This window comes from Oncorhynchus mykiss, chromosome 11, assembly GCF_013265735.2.
Source record: "Oncorhynchus mykiss isolate Arlee chromosome 11, USDA_OmykA_1.1, whole genome shotgun sequence".
In the NCBI taxonomy this organism is placed as follows: domain Eukaryota; kingdom Metazoa; phylum Chordata; class Actinopteri; order Salmoniformes; family Salmonidae; genus Oncorhynchus; species Oncorhynchus mykiss.
In genome coordinates this window covers 37,319,203-37,334,015 of record NC_048575.1, presented here as the reverse complement: position 1 = coordinate 37,334,015, position 14,813 = coordinate 37,319,203, and the positions used below count along the sequence as shown (strand labels likewise).

At 40.6% G+C, this 14,813-nt stretch overlaps 1 protein-coding gene across 2 annotated transcripts in view; it reads right to left on the bottom strand.

Moving 5' to 3' along the window:
* Positions 1–2,213: 2,213 nt before the first annotated feature.
* The window catches only part of LOC110535653 (nuclear receptor-binding protein 2), a 71,161-nt gene continuing 58,561 nt past the window's right edge, over positions 2,214–14,813 (bottom strand). For both annotated transcript variants that reach the window (XM_021620781.2, XM_036935389.1), the window contains exons 5-17: positions 13,024–13,064; positions 12,721–12,815; positions 12,421–12,444; positions 12,232–12,318; positions 12,016–12,071; positions 7,435–7,530; positions 6,878–7,010; positions 4,417–4,570; positions 4,101–4,236; positions 3,922–3,975; positions 3,665–3,728; positions 2,752–2,807; positions 2,214–2,651 (exon numbers count right to left, since the gene is read on the bottom strand). In XM_021620781.2, coding sequence (XP_021476456.1) covers positions 2,571–2,651; positions 2,752–2,807; positions 3,665–3,728; positions 3,922–3,975; positions 4,101–4,236; positions 4,417–4,570; positions 6,878–7,010; positions 7,435–7,530; positions 12,016–12,071; positions 12,232–12,318; positions 12,421–12,444; positions 12,721–12,815; positions 13,024–13,064 — 1,077 coding nt within the window. In that variant the 3' untranslated portion in view covers positions 2,214–2,570. The remainder of the gene's footprint in view (positions 2,652–2,751; positions 2,808–3,664; positions 3,729–3,921; positions 3,976–4,100; positions 4,237–4,416; positions 4,571–6,877; positions 7,011–7,434; positions 7,531–12,015; positions 12,072–12,231; positions 12,319–12,420; positions 12,445–12,720; positions 12,816–13,023; positions 13,065–14,813) is intronic.

The window sequence follows — 14,813 nt, the reverse complement described above, 5'->3', positions numbered from 1 at the left end:
TTATCTTAATTTGACCAGTTTTGTCACAGGAGTAAAATGATCCTGCAGCAGGATTTCATTAGGCTAATATATATATTTTTTCAAATAGGAAATTAGTTTTGATAGGCTATAGTTTAGGTGTAGCCTATGGCTACATTTCGAATACACTTGTATGTCGTAGTGGAGACCAATATCAAGTGTTATTAAGCTATTGAAAATTACGGTTGTTGATGTACATTAGAATACATGTACTACTGCGACATTCAATCTGGTGCTTTGGCATTTGAGCGAACGAGAGAAAAAGATAACCCGCAGTTTTCAGTGAATTTTTGTAAATCACAAGTCTCATTTGAATTTCCTGTGGTGCAGGAAGATTCTCAGCGACAACAGAATGATCAAATTAAGATACAGATATTGTATCATTCAATAAAACAGCAACTAATTGCTCCCAAATAATTGTATTATGGGCTTTATTTCTTCTGAACTATTTATGAAAACCCTCCATTTATATTCTTGTTCTAAAATGTCTCAATTGGAGTGGAGTATATTAAGTACACATTCTGTGTTTAGCTGCAATTCCTTTTCTATAATGTATTTAAACAATTCTGCTGTGGCCCCTCTTCACATTCACAATCTGGTTTTCAGAATAAAGGAAAATAAAAGTATATCACTCTGTTGACATCAACACAATAGCCTGAATTGTTGACTGTCTGGAGGAGTTTTTCATCTTATTCTGAAGTCGCTTTATGTTGCTGTGTAATGTGTTATGGGTTTTGTACATGGTAGGTTGCCATCACAGGCACTTTGCAAGTCTTTGGCTTACAGAACACTTTCACAGGGAAAACCCTTAAGAGCACTACAGACTAAAAGAGAGGCATCATCTCATTGCTCATTACTATTAATGCATGGAGAGTCATTCAGGCTAGTAAACGATTGGTAGAATGCACTGCGAGTTTGTTTGAAGACCATTATACACCATTAAAACTTAAACAGAAAAAGAGGTCTGTGCAACGCCAATGCTGTTCATAGAACTAAGCAAACATAAATAAGTGTTAGCATGTTTAGCATTACCAGTGCATGTTGGACGGTTCTCATCTTTGTCATCAAAGTTACTCTCACTAGACATGTCTACAGTAGGTATTTCTGGGGCTTATAAAACTAGGGAGTCATTTTATAAAAAAATCTTATTTTTTAAGATTATTTTCTAAAAACAATGAACATTTCTGGAGTTATAAACTATTAATTAAAGTATTGTAAATTAACATGAAAACATAGCTGTTTTATTTGTTTGTATCGAATTAACTATGTCCATCCATCATTGGAAATGTCTCTACTGGCAGTACAGTAACAGTAGTGACATCGTGGAGGAACAAAGTCATGAAGACATTTTAAGGCATTCCACTGCATTGTGGGATAGCTGAACATACAGTGCATTTGGGGAGTATTCAGACCCCTTGATTTTCCCCCACATTTTTTTACGTTACAGCCTTATTATAAAATGTATTATAGTTTTTACCCCTCAATCTACACACAGTACCCCATAATGACAAAGTAAAAATAGGTTTTTAGAATCTTTTGCAAATGTATGAAAAAAACAAAAAACAAAAATATAACATCTACATAAGTATTCAGACCCTTTACTAAGTACTTTGCTGAAGCACCTTTGGCAGCGATTACAGCCTTGAGTATTTTGGGTATAACGCTACAAGCTTGGCACACCTGCATTTGGGGAGTTTCTCCCATTCTTCCCTGCAAATTCTCTCAAGCTCTGTCAGATTCGGTGGGGAGCGTCGGTTTGGCCGGGTAGCCAGTTTTAGGAAGAGTCTTGGTGGTACCAAACTTCTTCCATTTAAGAATGATGGATGCCACTGGGTTCTTGGGTACCTTCAATGCTGCAGAATTTATTTTGGTATCCTTCCCCAGATCTGACACAATCCTGTCTCGAAGCTCTACGGACAATTCCTTCGACCTCATGGTTTGGTTTTTGCTCTGACATGCACTGTCAACTGTGGGATCTTATATAAACAGGTATGTGCCTTTACAAATCATGCCCAATCAATTGAATTTACCACAGGTGGACTCTAATCAAGTTGTAGAAAAATCTCAAGGATGATCAATGGAAACAGGATGCACCTGAGCTCCATTTCGAGTCTCATCTCAAAGGGTCTGAATACTTATGTAAATAAGGTATCTGTTTTTTATTTTTAATACAAATAAATATTTTTAATGCTAATATTTCTTTAAACCTGTTTTCACTTTGTCATTATGGGTTATTGTGTGTAGGTTGTAGTTAAACAAAAAATCAATTTTAGAATAAGGCTGTAACGTTAAAAAAAACTTTCCGAATGCACTGTAGCCATGATGTCTTCCAACCAGAGATGCTTCCTGTCCCTCTCAATCCTGGCCTATCCTAGCCCTCTATGGGATGATCCCACCAATCATCAGCCCCAGTCCCAATCCCTCAAACCCTCACTGGACCTGACCCCCCTGATCCTGGCTGAGGGATCCTGCCTTCTGGCCCCTTTCTCTTTCTGTTCGAGTGGTCAATGCATGAGGCCCCTCTCTGAGCCAGTTTTCATAACGGACCCTTCTCACTGTGTGGTTCCAGAGGCTTTGCCCTTGTGTCTGGTGAGCGCATCCTCAAGGAACCCTGCCAGCTTCTCACAGTCCTCCTGCATGGGGTTACACAGGGTTAGCGGTCAGATCATTACAGGATATTGATTATAATGATTAAGGCCATTTGCAATAACATTACGCAAAAATAATACCTACCTCACTTATGAAAGCGTAGTGAACAAGTTCATTGGCAAGGTCTTTGGAGCTGTCATCTGAAAGATTCATTCAAAATGGTTGAGCCTCATTAAACAGTATGTAATAAACACTATTGGTGTGCATGGCCAAAGAGCTCTATTTTCATGTCATCCAACAAATGTAAACGCCTGGAGTTTACTAAATGGTATTGGCAACGGTGCTCTGGTCAGATGACATGAAAATTGAGCTATTTGTTCAAGCACACCAGTGGTGGGTTTGGTGTCCAAAATAAGAATGCCTATGCAGAAAATAACCCCATACCTACTGTTAAAATATGGTGGTGGATATTTTTTGCTTCCACTGGTCCTGGGGCCCTGTGGTCAATGGCATAATGCCGTTAAGGTCAACGGCATTATGAAGTTTACCCATTACCAGGACAATGTAGCCCAAAACCCGATTGCCTCAAATGGATCTTCCAGCAAGACAATAACCCCAAGCACACATCAAAATCCTAAAGAAGTGATTCATTGACCACAAAATCCACATTTTGCAATGGCCATCTCAGTCTCCAGACTGGAACCCCATTGAAAACCTGTGGTTTGAATTGAAGAGGGCAGTCCATAAGCACAGATTAATTATATCAAGGGTCTGCAAAGATTCTGTATGGAGGATTGGTTTAAGATCCCACCCAATGTGTTCTCCAATCTCATAAAACATTTGAGGAAAAGGCTCAGTGCCGTTATCCTCGCAAGGTGAGGTATTGAAAAAAGGGGTGTAAACAAAATCTCGTTCTCTGAGCAATTGTGTATTATAATTGTCACATTTTTTTGAGCATACAATAGAGCTCAGTATTTGTATTTACTTTTTGCTCATCTTTATCAAGAGTGGCAATAAATTAACTGTATTAACAGATAAAGTGTCCATTAGAACTCACTTGGAAGGATGTCACAGCTGAGTTGTCGATGGAGCTTGTCATCCATCTTAAGAAACAGAGAGAGCTAAGGAGAGGAGAGAGGAATACATTTCATTAACCCAGAATATGCTTATCCCCAAATGCAAATAGTTGTGGGGATCCAAGGACAGAAAAAATAAGTGGGGGGGGGTGGGGTTTGTCATGTCAGTTATGGTAACTGCAAAAGACCGCCGTGAGATGGACGCCATTACTTAAAAGAAGATTATAATCAAACTCACATGAGTTTTGGTCCCTTCTTCATTTGACTCCAAGTTACAGTGCATCTGAATCACCTGCAACACACCATCAGACCGACATTGCATTAGAGTGATAAGCGTACTTTAACTTGCAACACTGTCTCTCTCACACAGACATAAACAAATAGAATGAGATACAGACATACACACACAGACCTCACCTTTCTGCTCTCTGTCTCTTGGGGCTCAGGGGTGGGGGTCTTTACCGACTCCACCTGTTCATGGGACAGGGAGAGGGCACGGGGGACGGGGTGGGGCCGCGATAACGCAAAGTTCATGAGGGGGTATATCCCATTCCTAAGGAGGGGGATTCAGAATGAAGTCAGGAGCCACAGGTGTGTATATAATACCCTTTACAATGAACCTTCACAATGAACAAGGCAGTCTTCTCAGGTTTTGTCCTAAATTGCACCTTATTCTCTATATAGTGTTCTACTTTTGAACTGAGCCCAATGGGTGAGTGGAATTAGCCCTTACTTGACGTCCTCCAGGAACTTGTCCAGCTCCAAAGGGGACACATGGGAGTACTTGAGCTGCACACCAGGCCGGTCGCCATGTTTGATCTCCGCCATGAGACCGTTGGGATCAAAGGACTTGGTCTTCTCCTCCACACAGTTCTCTGGGAGCAGGTCTGGGTAGAGAAGGGAAAGGGAGCTTTACATGGATTCCACACCAGGGTGTCTATTAGCAAATGAAATAGAAAAATGTTTCCACTTCCATTGTAACAAAAGATGCATTCCACAAAATCTACATAATTTTTCAGCTGTCGTGACAAACATGGAAACATTTTCTCTCTCCCACAGAAATGGCTAGCCTGGATACCACTCTGTTTGTGTCATCATGCCACTCCTTGTCATACCAAACAGACTGGTTCCCCCGGCCCAAAAAAAGTGATTCCTCATGAAACCCAGACCAAAAAAAGACCATGATTTGATGGATTTTCACAACATTTAATCCAAAGAACGGTCCTGTGGAGGAAGGAATGTTGACATATATTTGACAATTGTATCTAAAACCATAATTGAGAAATAATTCATAAAAATTGGCATATTTCTGACATTTTGGCCTTACCCAGGCCTTCTTTAAGACTCCATAATGTTTAATTTGTAAGAGCTACATAGCAGAATTTGGTGTCATATGAAGCTTTACCACTTTCACTGTATTGTGAGTAGTATTTTGATTACGATAATTGTTTTCTTTCATTCATTTATGAATATTGAAAAAAAAACATTTTTGATCATAATTTTTCACTATATTGTTGAATATAATATACTCAGGGCCTCCCGGGTTAAGGGCGCTGTACTGCAGCGCCAGCTGTGCCATCAGAGTCCCTGGGTTCGCGCCCAGGCTCTGTCGTAACCGGCCGTGACCGGGAGGTCCGTGGGGCGACGCACAATTGGCCTAGCATCGTCCGGGTTAGGGAGGGCTTGGTCGGTAGGGATGTCCTTGTCTCATCGCCCACCAGCGACTCCTGTGGCGGGCCGGGCGCAGTGCGCGCTAACCAAGGTTGCCAGGTGCACGGTGTAGCCTCCGACACATTGGGTTGGATGCGCGCTGTGTTAAGAAGCAGTGCGGCTGGTTGGGTTGTGTATCGGAGGACGCATGACTTTCAACCTTCGTCTCTCCCGAGCCCGTACGGGAGTTGTAGCGATGAGACAAGATAGTAGCTACTACAACAATTGGATACCACGAAATTGGGGAGAAAAAGGGGGTAAAAATTCAAAAAAAAAAAAAAAAAGAATATAATATACTCTACAGGCATATCAAATCAAATTGTATTTGTTTATTTGTCACATGTGCCGAATACAACAGTGAAATGCTTGCTTAAAGACCTTAACCAGGGTAATGACCAATGTAGTTTTAAGAAAAAAAAGTGTTAAAGTATTTACTAAAATAAACTTAAGTAAAAATTTTTATTTATTTTTTTAAATACAAATAATTAAGGAGCAACAATAAAATAACAGTAGCGAGGCTATATACAGGGGGTACCGGTACAGAGTCAATGTGCGGGGGCACAGGTTAGTCGAGGTAATTGAGGTAATGTGTACATGTAGGTAGAGGTAAAGTGATTATGCATGGATAATAAAGTTTTAGAGTGGGATCTCTGCTACTTTTATAGTTATGATCCAACTTGTAAGCATTACCAACAGAGTGAATATGAAAATGGATTCAAAATGGTCGCCCCCTACTGGTGATTTTCAGGATGTGCAATGATACAAGTAAAAGGAGGGTTGTGATTGGTTACATTACAATTTACAATACAATTTCATGTATAAAATGGGTCATAACTTTAAAACTAGCAGAGGTCCCACCCTGGAACTTTGATATGCCCGTAGAGCATATTATGTTCAACAATATAGTTAACAATTATTAAATAAAAACATTAGTTTTTTCAATATTCATATTTTTCGATATTCGTAAATTAATGTAGGAAAATGATTGAAATCAAAATACTACTCATATTATCGAACAAGCAGTAAAGCTTCATCTGACACCAATTTTGGTTTGTAGCACTTACAAATGAAACATTACGGCGTCTCAAAGGAGGCCAAAATGTAATAAATATGCCAAATTTGACAGTTCCCGATCGAGCAGGGGGTTCTAAATATAGAACTTTCATAGCTGTGTGATATAGATTGGGACCTACACACTTCCTTAAACCTAAAAAAGAAAATAAGTAATTTTGGGTGGAAGTCAAACTTTCTTTGTCAGAGACAGACACAAAACACATGAATACAACCAAGAAAAAGCGCCCAATTATGCTTTTCGATACAAATATCAAATCCTTCCTCCAATTCTATGGATGAAATGTCGTGAACATCCCCAAAATCATGGTATTTCTTTGTCTGGGTTTCGTGTGGAATCACTCAAATGGCAATTCCACATGTTGCATGCGGTGTGCTTTGGGGCTCCAGAGGAGGACTGAGGAAACACTCACACTGGTTGCTGATGAGGCAGTGGGCAGCCAGAAGCTTGAGGGAGTGGACCTCAAACAGCACGCGGTGGAATAGCAGGTCGTGAGCTGTGGGCCGCTGCTTGGCTTCATGACGTACACATGACTGGGTGAACTCCTATAAGAGGGAGTGGAGCCAAGTTAAAGCTATGTAGTGGTTAGGGTATGATAAATGTAAAGTATGTCAAAACTCTGTCTGGTTTCCTGGTCAGGTCACGTTGTCAAGTAAAACTCCTGTCCCTATTGACAGCGGCAGGTAGCCTAGTGGTTAGAGAATTGGGCCAGTAACCGAAAGGTTGCTGGATCGAATCCCCGAGTTGACAAGGTAAAAATCTGCCGTTCTGCCCCTGAACAAGGCAGTTAACCCACTGTTCCCCGGTAGGCTGTCATTGTAAAATAAGAATTTGTTCTCAACTAACTTGCCTAGTTAAATAAGTTTGTTTTAATCAGAGAAAGATGAATGTGGTCATGTGTTTTTGTGCATTTGCCCACTGTTGCTAGGCTATATTTGGACCATAAATGGAAACATGAGTGAAACTCACTCTCATGAGGGGATCCTCCAAAGACTGGCCTGCGTTGGTGATGGCCTCCTTGGACACAACAGCATCCCCATTAGCCTGGATTTCCAGGACAGCCATCTATAAATAAAGGAGATTATGTTAAGAATGGACATCAGAAGCGGTGCATGGGTAAAATCCCCAGGGAAGCCAAGGCAGGTTGTAATATGGCTTTTTTCCCCTATGTGTTGTGATACAGTTGAAGTCGGAAGTTTACATACACCTTAGCCAAATACATTTAAACTCAGTTTTTCACAATTCCTGACATTTAATCGTAGTAAAAAATTCCCTGTTTTAGGTCAGTTAGGATTACCACTTTATTTTAAGAATGTGAAATGTCAGAATAATAGTAGAGAGAATGATTTCTTTCAGCTTTTATTTCTTTCATCATATTCCCAGTTGGTCAGAAGTTTACATATCAAATACTAATTGAGTGTAGCATTGCCTTTAAATTGTTGAACTTGAGTCAAACGGTTTGGGTAGCCGACCACAAGCTTCCCACAATAAGTTAGGTGAATTTTGGCCCTTTCCTCCTGAAGCTGGTGTAACGGAGCCAGGTTCATAGGCCTCCTTGCTCGCACACGCTTTTTCAGTTCTGCCCTAACATTTTCTATAAGATTGAGGTCAGGTCTTTGTGATGGCCAACCAATACCTTGAGTACATTGTCCTTAAGCCATTTTGCCACAACTTTGGAAGTATGCTTGGGGTCATTGTCCACTTGGAAGACCCATTTGCGACCATTTGCGACCAAGCTTTGACTTCCTGACTGATTTGCTTCAATATATCCACATCATTTTACTTTCTCATGATGCCATCTATTTTGTGAAGTGCACCAGTCTCTCCTGCAGCAAAGCACCCCCACAACATGATGCTGCCACCCCTTCGCGGTTGGGATGGTGTTCTTCGGCTTGCAAGCATTTTTCCTCCAAACATAACGATGGTCATCATTGTTTGTACAGATGAACGTGGTACCTTCAGGCATTTGGAAATTGCTCCCAAGGATGAACCCGACTTGTGGAGGTCTGCAATTTTTTTTCTGAGGTCTTGGCTGATTTCTTTAGATTTTCCCATGATGTCAAGCAAAAAGGCAATGAGTTTGAAGGTAGGCCTTGAAATACATCCACAGGTACACCTCCAATTGACTCAAATTATGTCAATTAGCCTATCAGAAGCTTCTAAAGCCATAACATCATTTTCTGGAATTTTCCAAGCTGTTTAAAGGCACAGTCAACTTAGTGTATGTACACTTCTGACCCACTGGAATTGTGATACAACTGTAAACAATTGTTGGAAAAATGACTTGTGTCATGCACAAAGTAGATGTCCTAACCGACTTGCCAAAACTATAGTGTGTTAATAAGACATTTGTGGAGTGGTTGAAAAACTAGTTTTAATGACTCCACCATAAGTGTATGTAAACTTCCGACTTCAACTGTAATTGCGTTGTTTGCTCTATAACCTGCTAGTTCATATGTCTTGACACTGTGATATATAGGTCTAAGGCCGAGACAATAAGAAGACACAATGGCAGAATAAATTCAACCACACCTTTGTTTCATCACAAAACCAAAGAGCAACATCTGTCCGGTGAATGCGTAAAAATATATTGCATGTAACAAACCGTTACATGACATACAGCAAGGTCAAGCAAGTTAAATCTTCCGACATTTTCGGACTACTAAACAACCATTGCTTTATAACCAAGGCGAGTTACCAAGTTGCAAAGAAAACAGGCGCTGCTCCCACTATTCCAGCACCATTTCAACATCATCTCATCACCTATGCTTAGTCTAATACAGTGACAACTAAAAGATACCAAAAACAATTTAGTCCAATCAACATAAGCTACATGATGTGGCTATCCATGGTAATGATTTATGTGTGTGTGAGACTCTACTTGCAGAGAAATGCCAATACCATCCTCCTCATTTCATGTTGCCTAAACAGTCTATGACTCTGTGATACAAGCTTTTAGTTTTTGTTGTCCTAGGCCACCTGGCTAAAACGCTTGCTCGCTAGCCTAACTTCCCTTTCATGCGCAATGATGCGCCAGGCCAGCTAGTTAGCATTAGCCTAACATTTCTACATCTAGCTACATGTTGAACTTACATCCTCTCAGGCCAGGGGCACAATGTATGAATTTATGGTTTGATCAGAATCACCGTTATAATCATTGGCCAGTATGGAGAACTAAGTAATACCACCAAGTCCAAATCCCTATCTCCATCCATGACTAATTTAGGAAAGGGACAATTTTAGCTAGCTAGCTACCGGAGGATAACGACAACTTCTAATGTGATGTGATTGGTCTGAAGCTAAATCCAAACTGGCTTCCCTTGGCATTCATGAATACACACCACTGAGGGACATGAGCGTATATGTATGGTCTGTGTGTTGTGTTCTGTTATACACAGTGTCTGAAATATTAGGCAGAGAGAGGACATGTGTGCACTGTGCTTATGAACACAACTTGAAGACAATGCAACACATCTATATTATAATACACTAAGCAGGGTCTACTCCTACAATTTTGCACAGATGTTCTTAAAAGAAGCGCATCATCCTGTTACATGGTACTGGCAACTTAATATTCCGCAATGTTTTGTATTATTTACCCAAAATGCTCATTGACTTGACATTCCAAATGACCATTAAATAAAGCCCCGGGTGACTATTTATATCAAGCTTTATTGGGTTTGACAAAGATTTACATTTAAAAAATAAAAATGGCATTATGGCAATGCCATGATGACGCCATTTTGCTCCCAAGGCAAAGCCTGTAAAAGCATGGGTCCAGCCGCTCAGTGTGTATAACAATAATCATGCAACAGTAGGCTATTAAACTAACCTATTCTAAATTGATCACAGATCATGACATTTACCCGAAAGAATTTGGCTACATTTAGCCTAGATACACTACCGTTCAAAAGTTGTGTCACTTAGAAATGGCCTTGTTTTTGAAAGAAAGCAAATTTTTTGTCCATTAAAATAATATTCATATTGATCAGAAATACAGTGTAGACATTGAGTTGCAAAGAAAAAGCCATATCTCAGACTGGCCAATAAAAAGAAAAGATTAAGATGGGCAAAAGAACACAGACACTGGACAGAGGAACTCTGCCTAGAAGGCCAGCATCCCGGAATCGCCTCTTCACTGTTGATGTTGAGACTGGTGTTTTGCGGGTACTATTTAATGAAGCTGCCAGTTGAGAACTTGTGAGACGTCTGTTTCTCAAACTAGACACTCTAATGTACTTGTCCTCTTGCTCAGTTGAGTGGGAAGCCCCAGGTGCACCTCTTTCTATTCTAGTTAGAGTCATTTTGCGCTGTTCTGTGAAGGGAGTAGCAGACAGCATTATAAGAGATCTTCAGTTTCTTAGTAATTTCTCGCATGGAATAGCCTTCATTTCTCAGAACAAGAATAGACTGACGAGTTTCAGAAGAAAGTTATTTGTTTCTGGCCATTTTGAGCCTGTAATTAAACCAACAAATGCTGATGCTCCAGATACTCAACTAGTCTAAAGGCCAGTTTTATTGCTTCTTTAAATCAGAACAACAGTTTTCAGCTGTGCTAACAATTACAAAAGGGTTTTCTAATGATCAATTAGCCTTTTAAAATTATAAACTTGGATTAGCTAACAACGTGCCATTAGAACACAGGAGTGATGGTTGCTGATAATGGACCTCTGTACGCCTATGTAGATATTCCAGCCGTTTCCAGTTACCGTAGTCATTTACAACATTAACAATGTCTACACTGTATTTCTGATCAATTTGATGTGATTTTAATGGACAGAATATGCTTTGAATGGCTTCTGTTAATTTTCATAACCATTGTCATTAATTATATAATACTAGTATTTATAATATCTATTTTTTTAAAGATTTTCCATTCACCCTTGAGAGGATTCTGTTTCCACTGCGTCGGTCATACTCAATGACAATTAATAATGCGTAAGGACAAAAATTTGACCAAGTCTGCATATACCTTCCTGCCCTAGTCTTCTCTCATGTGGCATTTTCCAGAGCTCGAACATTCAAATACTTATTTGTCATTCAAACAAACCTCAACCCAAGGTAAATTCCAAAGGAAATACATTACCCAAAATATTGTTTTGAAACATGCGCTGTAAAGCAGGTCTGTTGCAAGATGTGTGTTATGTTTGTGTGCCTGTTCATGGCAGGCACTTGGGTATCAGAAGCCACTACTGTAGTGGAATTCACAATGCTATAGGCCCTGTTACCTTACCACTGTAATGTACCCTTTTTCCTGTGTAAGCCTACATATGAAAAACTTTAAGAGAGCTATTAAAAAAAAATGAAGAGCAAACTCTCCATTTCCTGATGGTAATCTTTTCTGTGGCAAGGATTGTCAACAGGCCTACACATTTCAATAACTTAACAATACAATTGTTTTATAGACACAAAGCTCAGATTTGCTAGCAGTGCTTCACTGTCCTAAAAGACTAAATTCATTGATCAGAATTAAATAATTGTCTTATCGTCCGTAAGGACGGAGAGTAAGGTTTATAATACATGTATCAACTATTGCAGCTGGGTGCTCACCTCTAGAGCACAAATCCCGAAGGAGAAGATGTCAATGGCATAGTCATCCTCAGCCGCTAGACACAGAGAGAGAGAACATTTATTCTAAAATGACATGTATGATATTAACTGCCTGGGAAACTCCGGAGTGAAACTGGCAACTAATAAAAGCATGAAGACCAGACATACAGTACATATACTGTATCAGAATCGAGGAAGGCTCAGTAAAACACTCACAGCCGTATTCAGGAGAGAAGAAGTGCAGGTTCCTCTGCTCGTCTCGGTGTGCACGGACTTTACCATGAACACCGGCCTCCGGAAACACTGAGAGGACAAGACAGACAGCTAGAAAAATCTAATCCAGACCACACAGAATATTGTGACGTTCAGAGAATTAGATGTGCGGCACACTTATATGGTTCTTACCATTAACAAACAACCGGTGCCATACTGTAGATAGGAAAGAGCAGGGTATCCAGTATTAACTTCAGATGCATAGATAGAAGAACAATGATAATACATATTTGGGCAATTGTAGTACACACAATGCACAGTATAGGGGTTTGCTAGCATGCAATGCTAACTGTTACTGCTACCATTTATTCAGATGAAGCTCTCAAATCACAATTGAACTGTTCCTAATGCATGTTACCACAGGGTTAGGTTCAGGTTATAGCTAGGTTAGGGTTAGGATTAGGATTAGGTAGAAAGTCTGCGGTGTAAGACCTGAGCCAATCTTGATGAGGCCGTTGTGTTGGATGAAGATGGTGTCACAGGTCAGGTTGCCATGGATGATGGGCGGCTCACAGGAGTGCAGGTAACTGGGGGTAAATAAGATGGCAATTGAAGATCCATTCACTTGACTGAACACTTTGGCCCTGGAGAGCTGCTGGAACATGATCTGTAAAATCTGGTATGTTAGTGCTGGACTGGAACAAGAGTTAAAGACCCCAGTCCTGGATTACTAGTTCAGACTGCCATTGGATATAAATCATGGGATTGAGAGAAAGAGAAAGTTATTGGTCTTACCTGAGGGCAGAGAGAATTTGGGTACACCATCTCTTCCAAGCCTGGAATGACAGAGTGAACAGCAGACACTTAAAAAGTACAATATGGTTTAAGTATGCGGGAACAGTAAACTTACAGTTATGACTGCAACTACTGTTTCCTGAAGGAGGGAAACGAGGTACAACACAGCTATGGGGAGTTGGCTCGCTAGCACCCTCTACTGAATAACATTAGAATCGCGCCTGACAAGGATTCATCCTTTCAATTCAGTACCCCACTTCACTGAACTAGGCAGCATGGGGCCAAACAGGTGTTGTACCTTGTTTCCCTCCTTCAGGGAACAGTAGTTATAGTCATAATGGAACATTCCATTTCAGTCGGTCAACTCGGTACAACACAGCTATGGGGATATGAAATCACGCCCCAAGTGGACACCCAAATGAAATGGCCTACCCAGAATTCCAACCCGACAGGAAAACCTGTGGTACTTGGGTATTGTGCAATCTGCCAATCTGCCCTGCCTAATGACCTTCTCATGCCCCAGTTGAAAGCACGATATGGGCTACACTGGGGGCAGTGACATCCAAGCGATAGAACTTCACAAAAGTGCGTGGTGATGCCCAACTCACCACAGCACAAATATCTCCTACAGGCAACCCTTTAAACAACACCCCAGACGCCACCAGACCCCTGGTGTAGGTAATGATTGCCTTTATCTGTCATATGACAGAGCAATAGCCTCCACAATCCATTGGGAGAGACGCTGCTTAGTAAGTCCTCTACCACAAACCGGATTACCAAAACAGACAGTTGGTCGCACAAACTGACACCCCTGGTCCGCTCAATATACCCGCATAATGCCATTACCGGCCATAGGGCATGTAACTTTCGTTGCTCCTCAGAAGCAAACAGAGGAGGCAGATATGGGAAAAAGTTCAAAAAGCTAGAGACCTGTAGGACATAGTCATGACCTTAGGGGTGAAGGCTGCATAAGGATGCAAGCAGGTTCGATCCAGGGCAGCCTGAGCATGCACCCAGCCGAGACATACAAGACAACTCTTGTGAGTATCATTCAAAGACATGGTGAAACCGCATGACTGTGGGCAAGGTTGTGACCGGCTTAACAGACTATGTCGACTCGTTCGTGCCAGTCATTTTACTTACAACCAGGGTTGGGGAGTTACATGTAATCTGATTCCCAACAAAACTGAATCTGTTATGTTACTAGTGATCAGATTACAGATACGTTTGAAAAATGTAATGATTATATCTTCAGAAAGGATGGTTGGGAGAAAAAAATACACTGACACCTGTTTTCTCAATGATATTCAATTCAGCATTGAAAATAGGCGCAAGTTTAAGTTTGTAACACCTGAGCGAGTTTAACCACAAGTCAGAGACCACTATGACGATGACACCAAATGCGTTTGATGGATCCTTTTTTGTCTTCTTCTAATGCCTTTTAAGAGGAAAGTTATCCAAAAGTAATGGAAACTAATCAGATTACATTACTGCTTTTGGGTAATCCAAAAATGACGTTACTGATTCAAATTTTGAAAAGGTAACTAGCAAATGTAATGGACTACATTTAAAAAGTAACCTAACCAACCCTGATTACAACAAGTTAGCGAGGCTAAACAGGCTGAATAATAAACAACAAATTGAAAGGAAACTTCACAAAACTAGTTCCCAAACTTTAACAAACAATGTCCAGAAGGACGAGTGAGCCTGATAAATGTCACATTCCAATGTTTGTTTAAGAATTGCCTGTATTGTTCTGCTCAGCTCAAGGTGAAGATTGGAAGAATTGA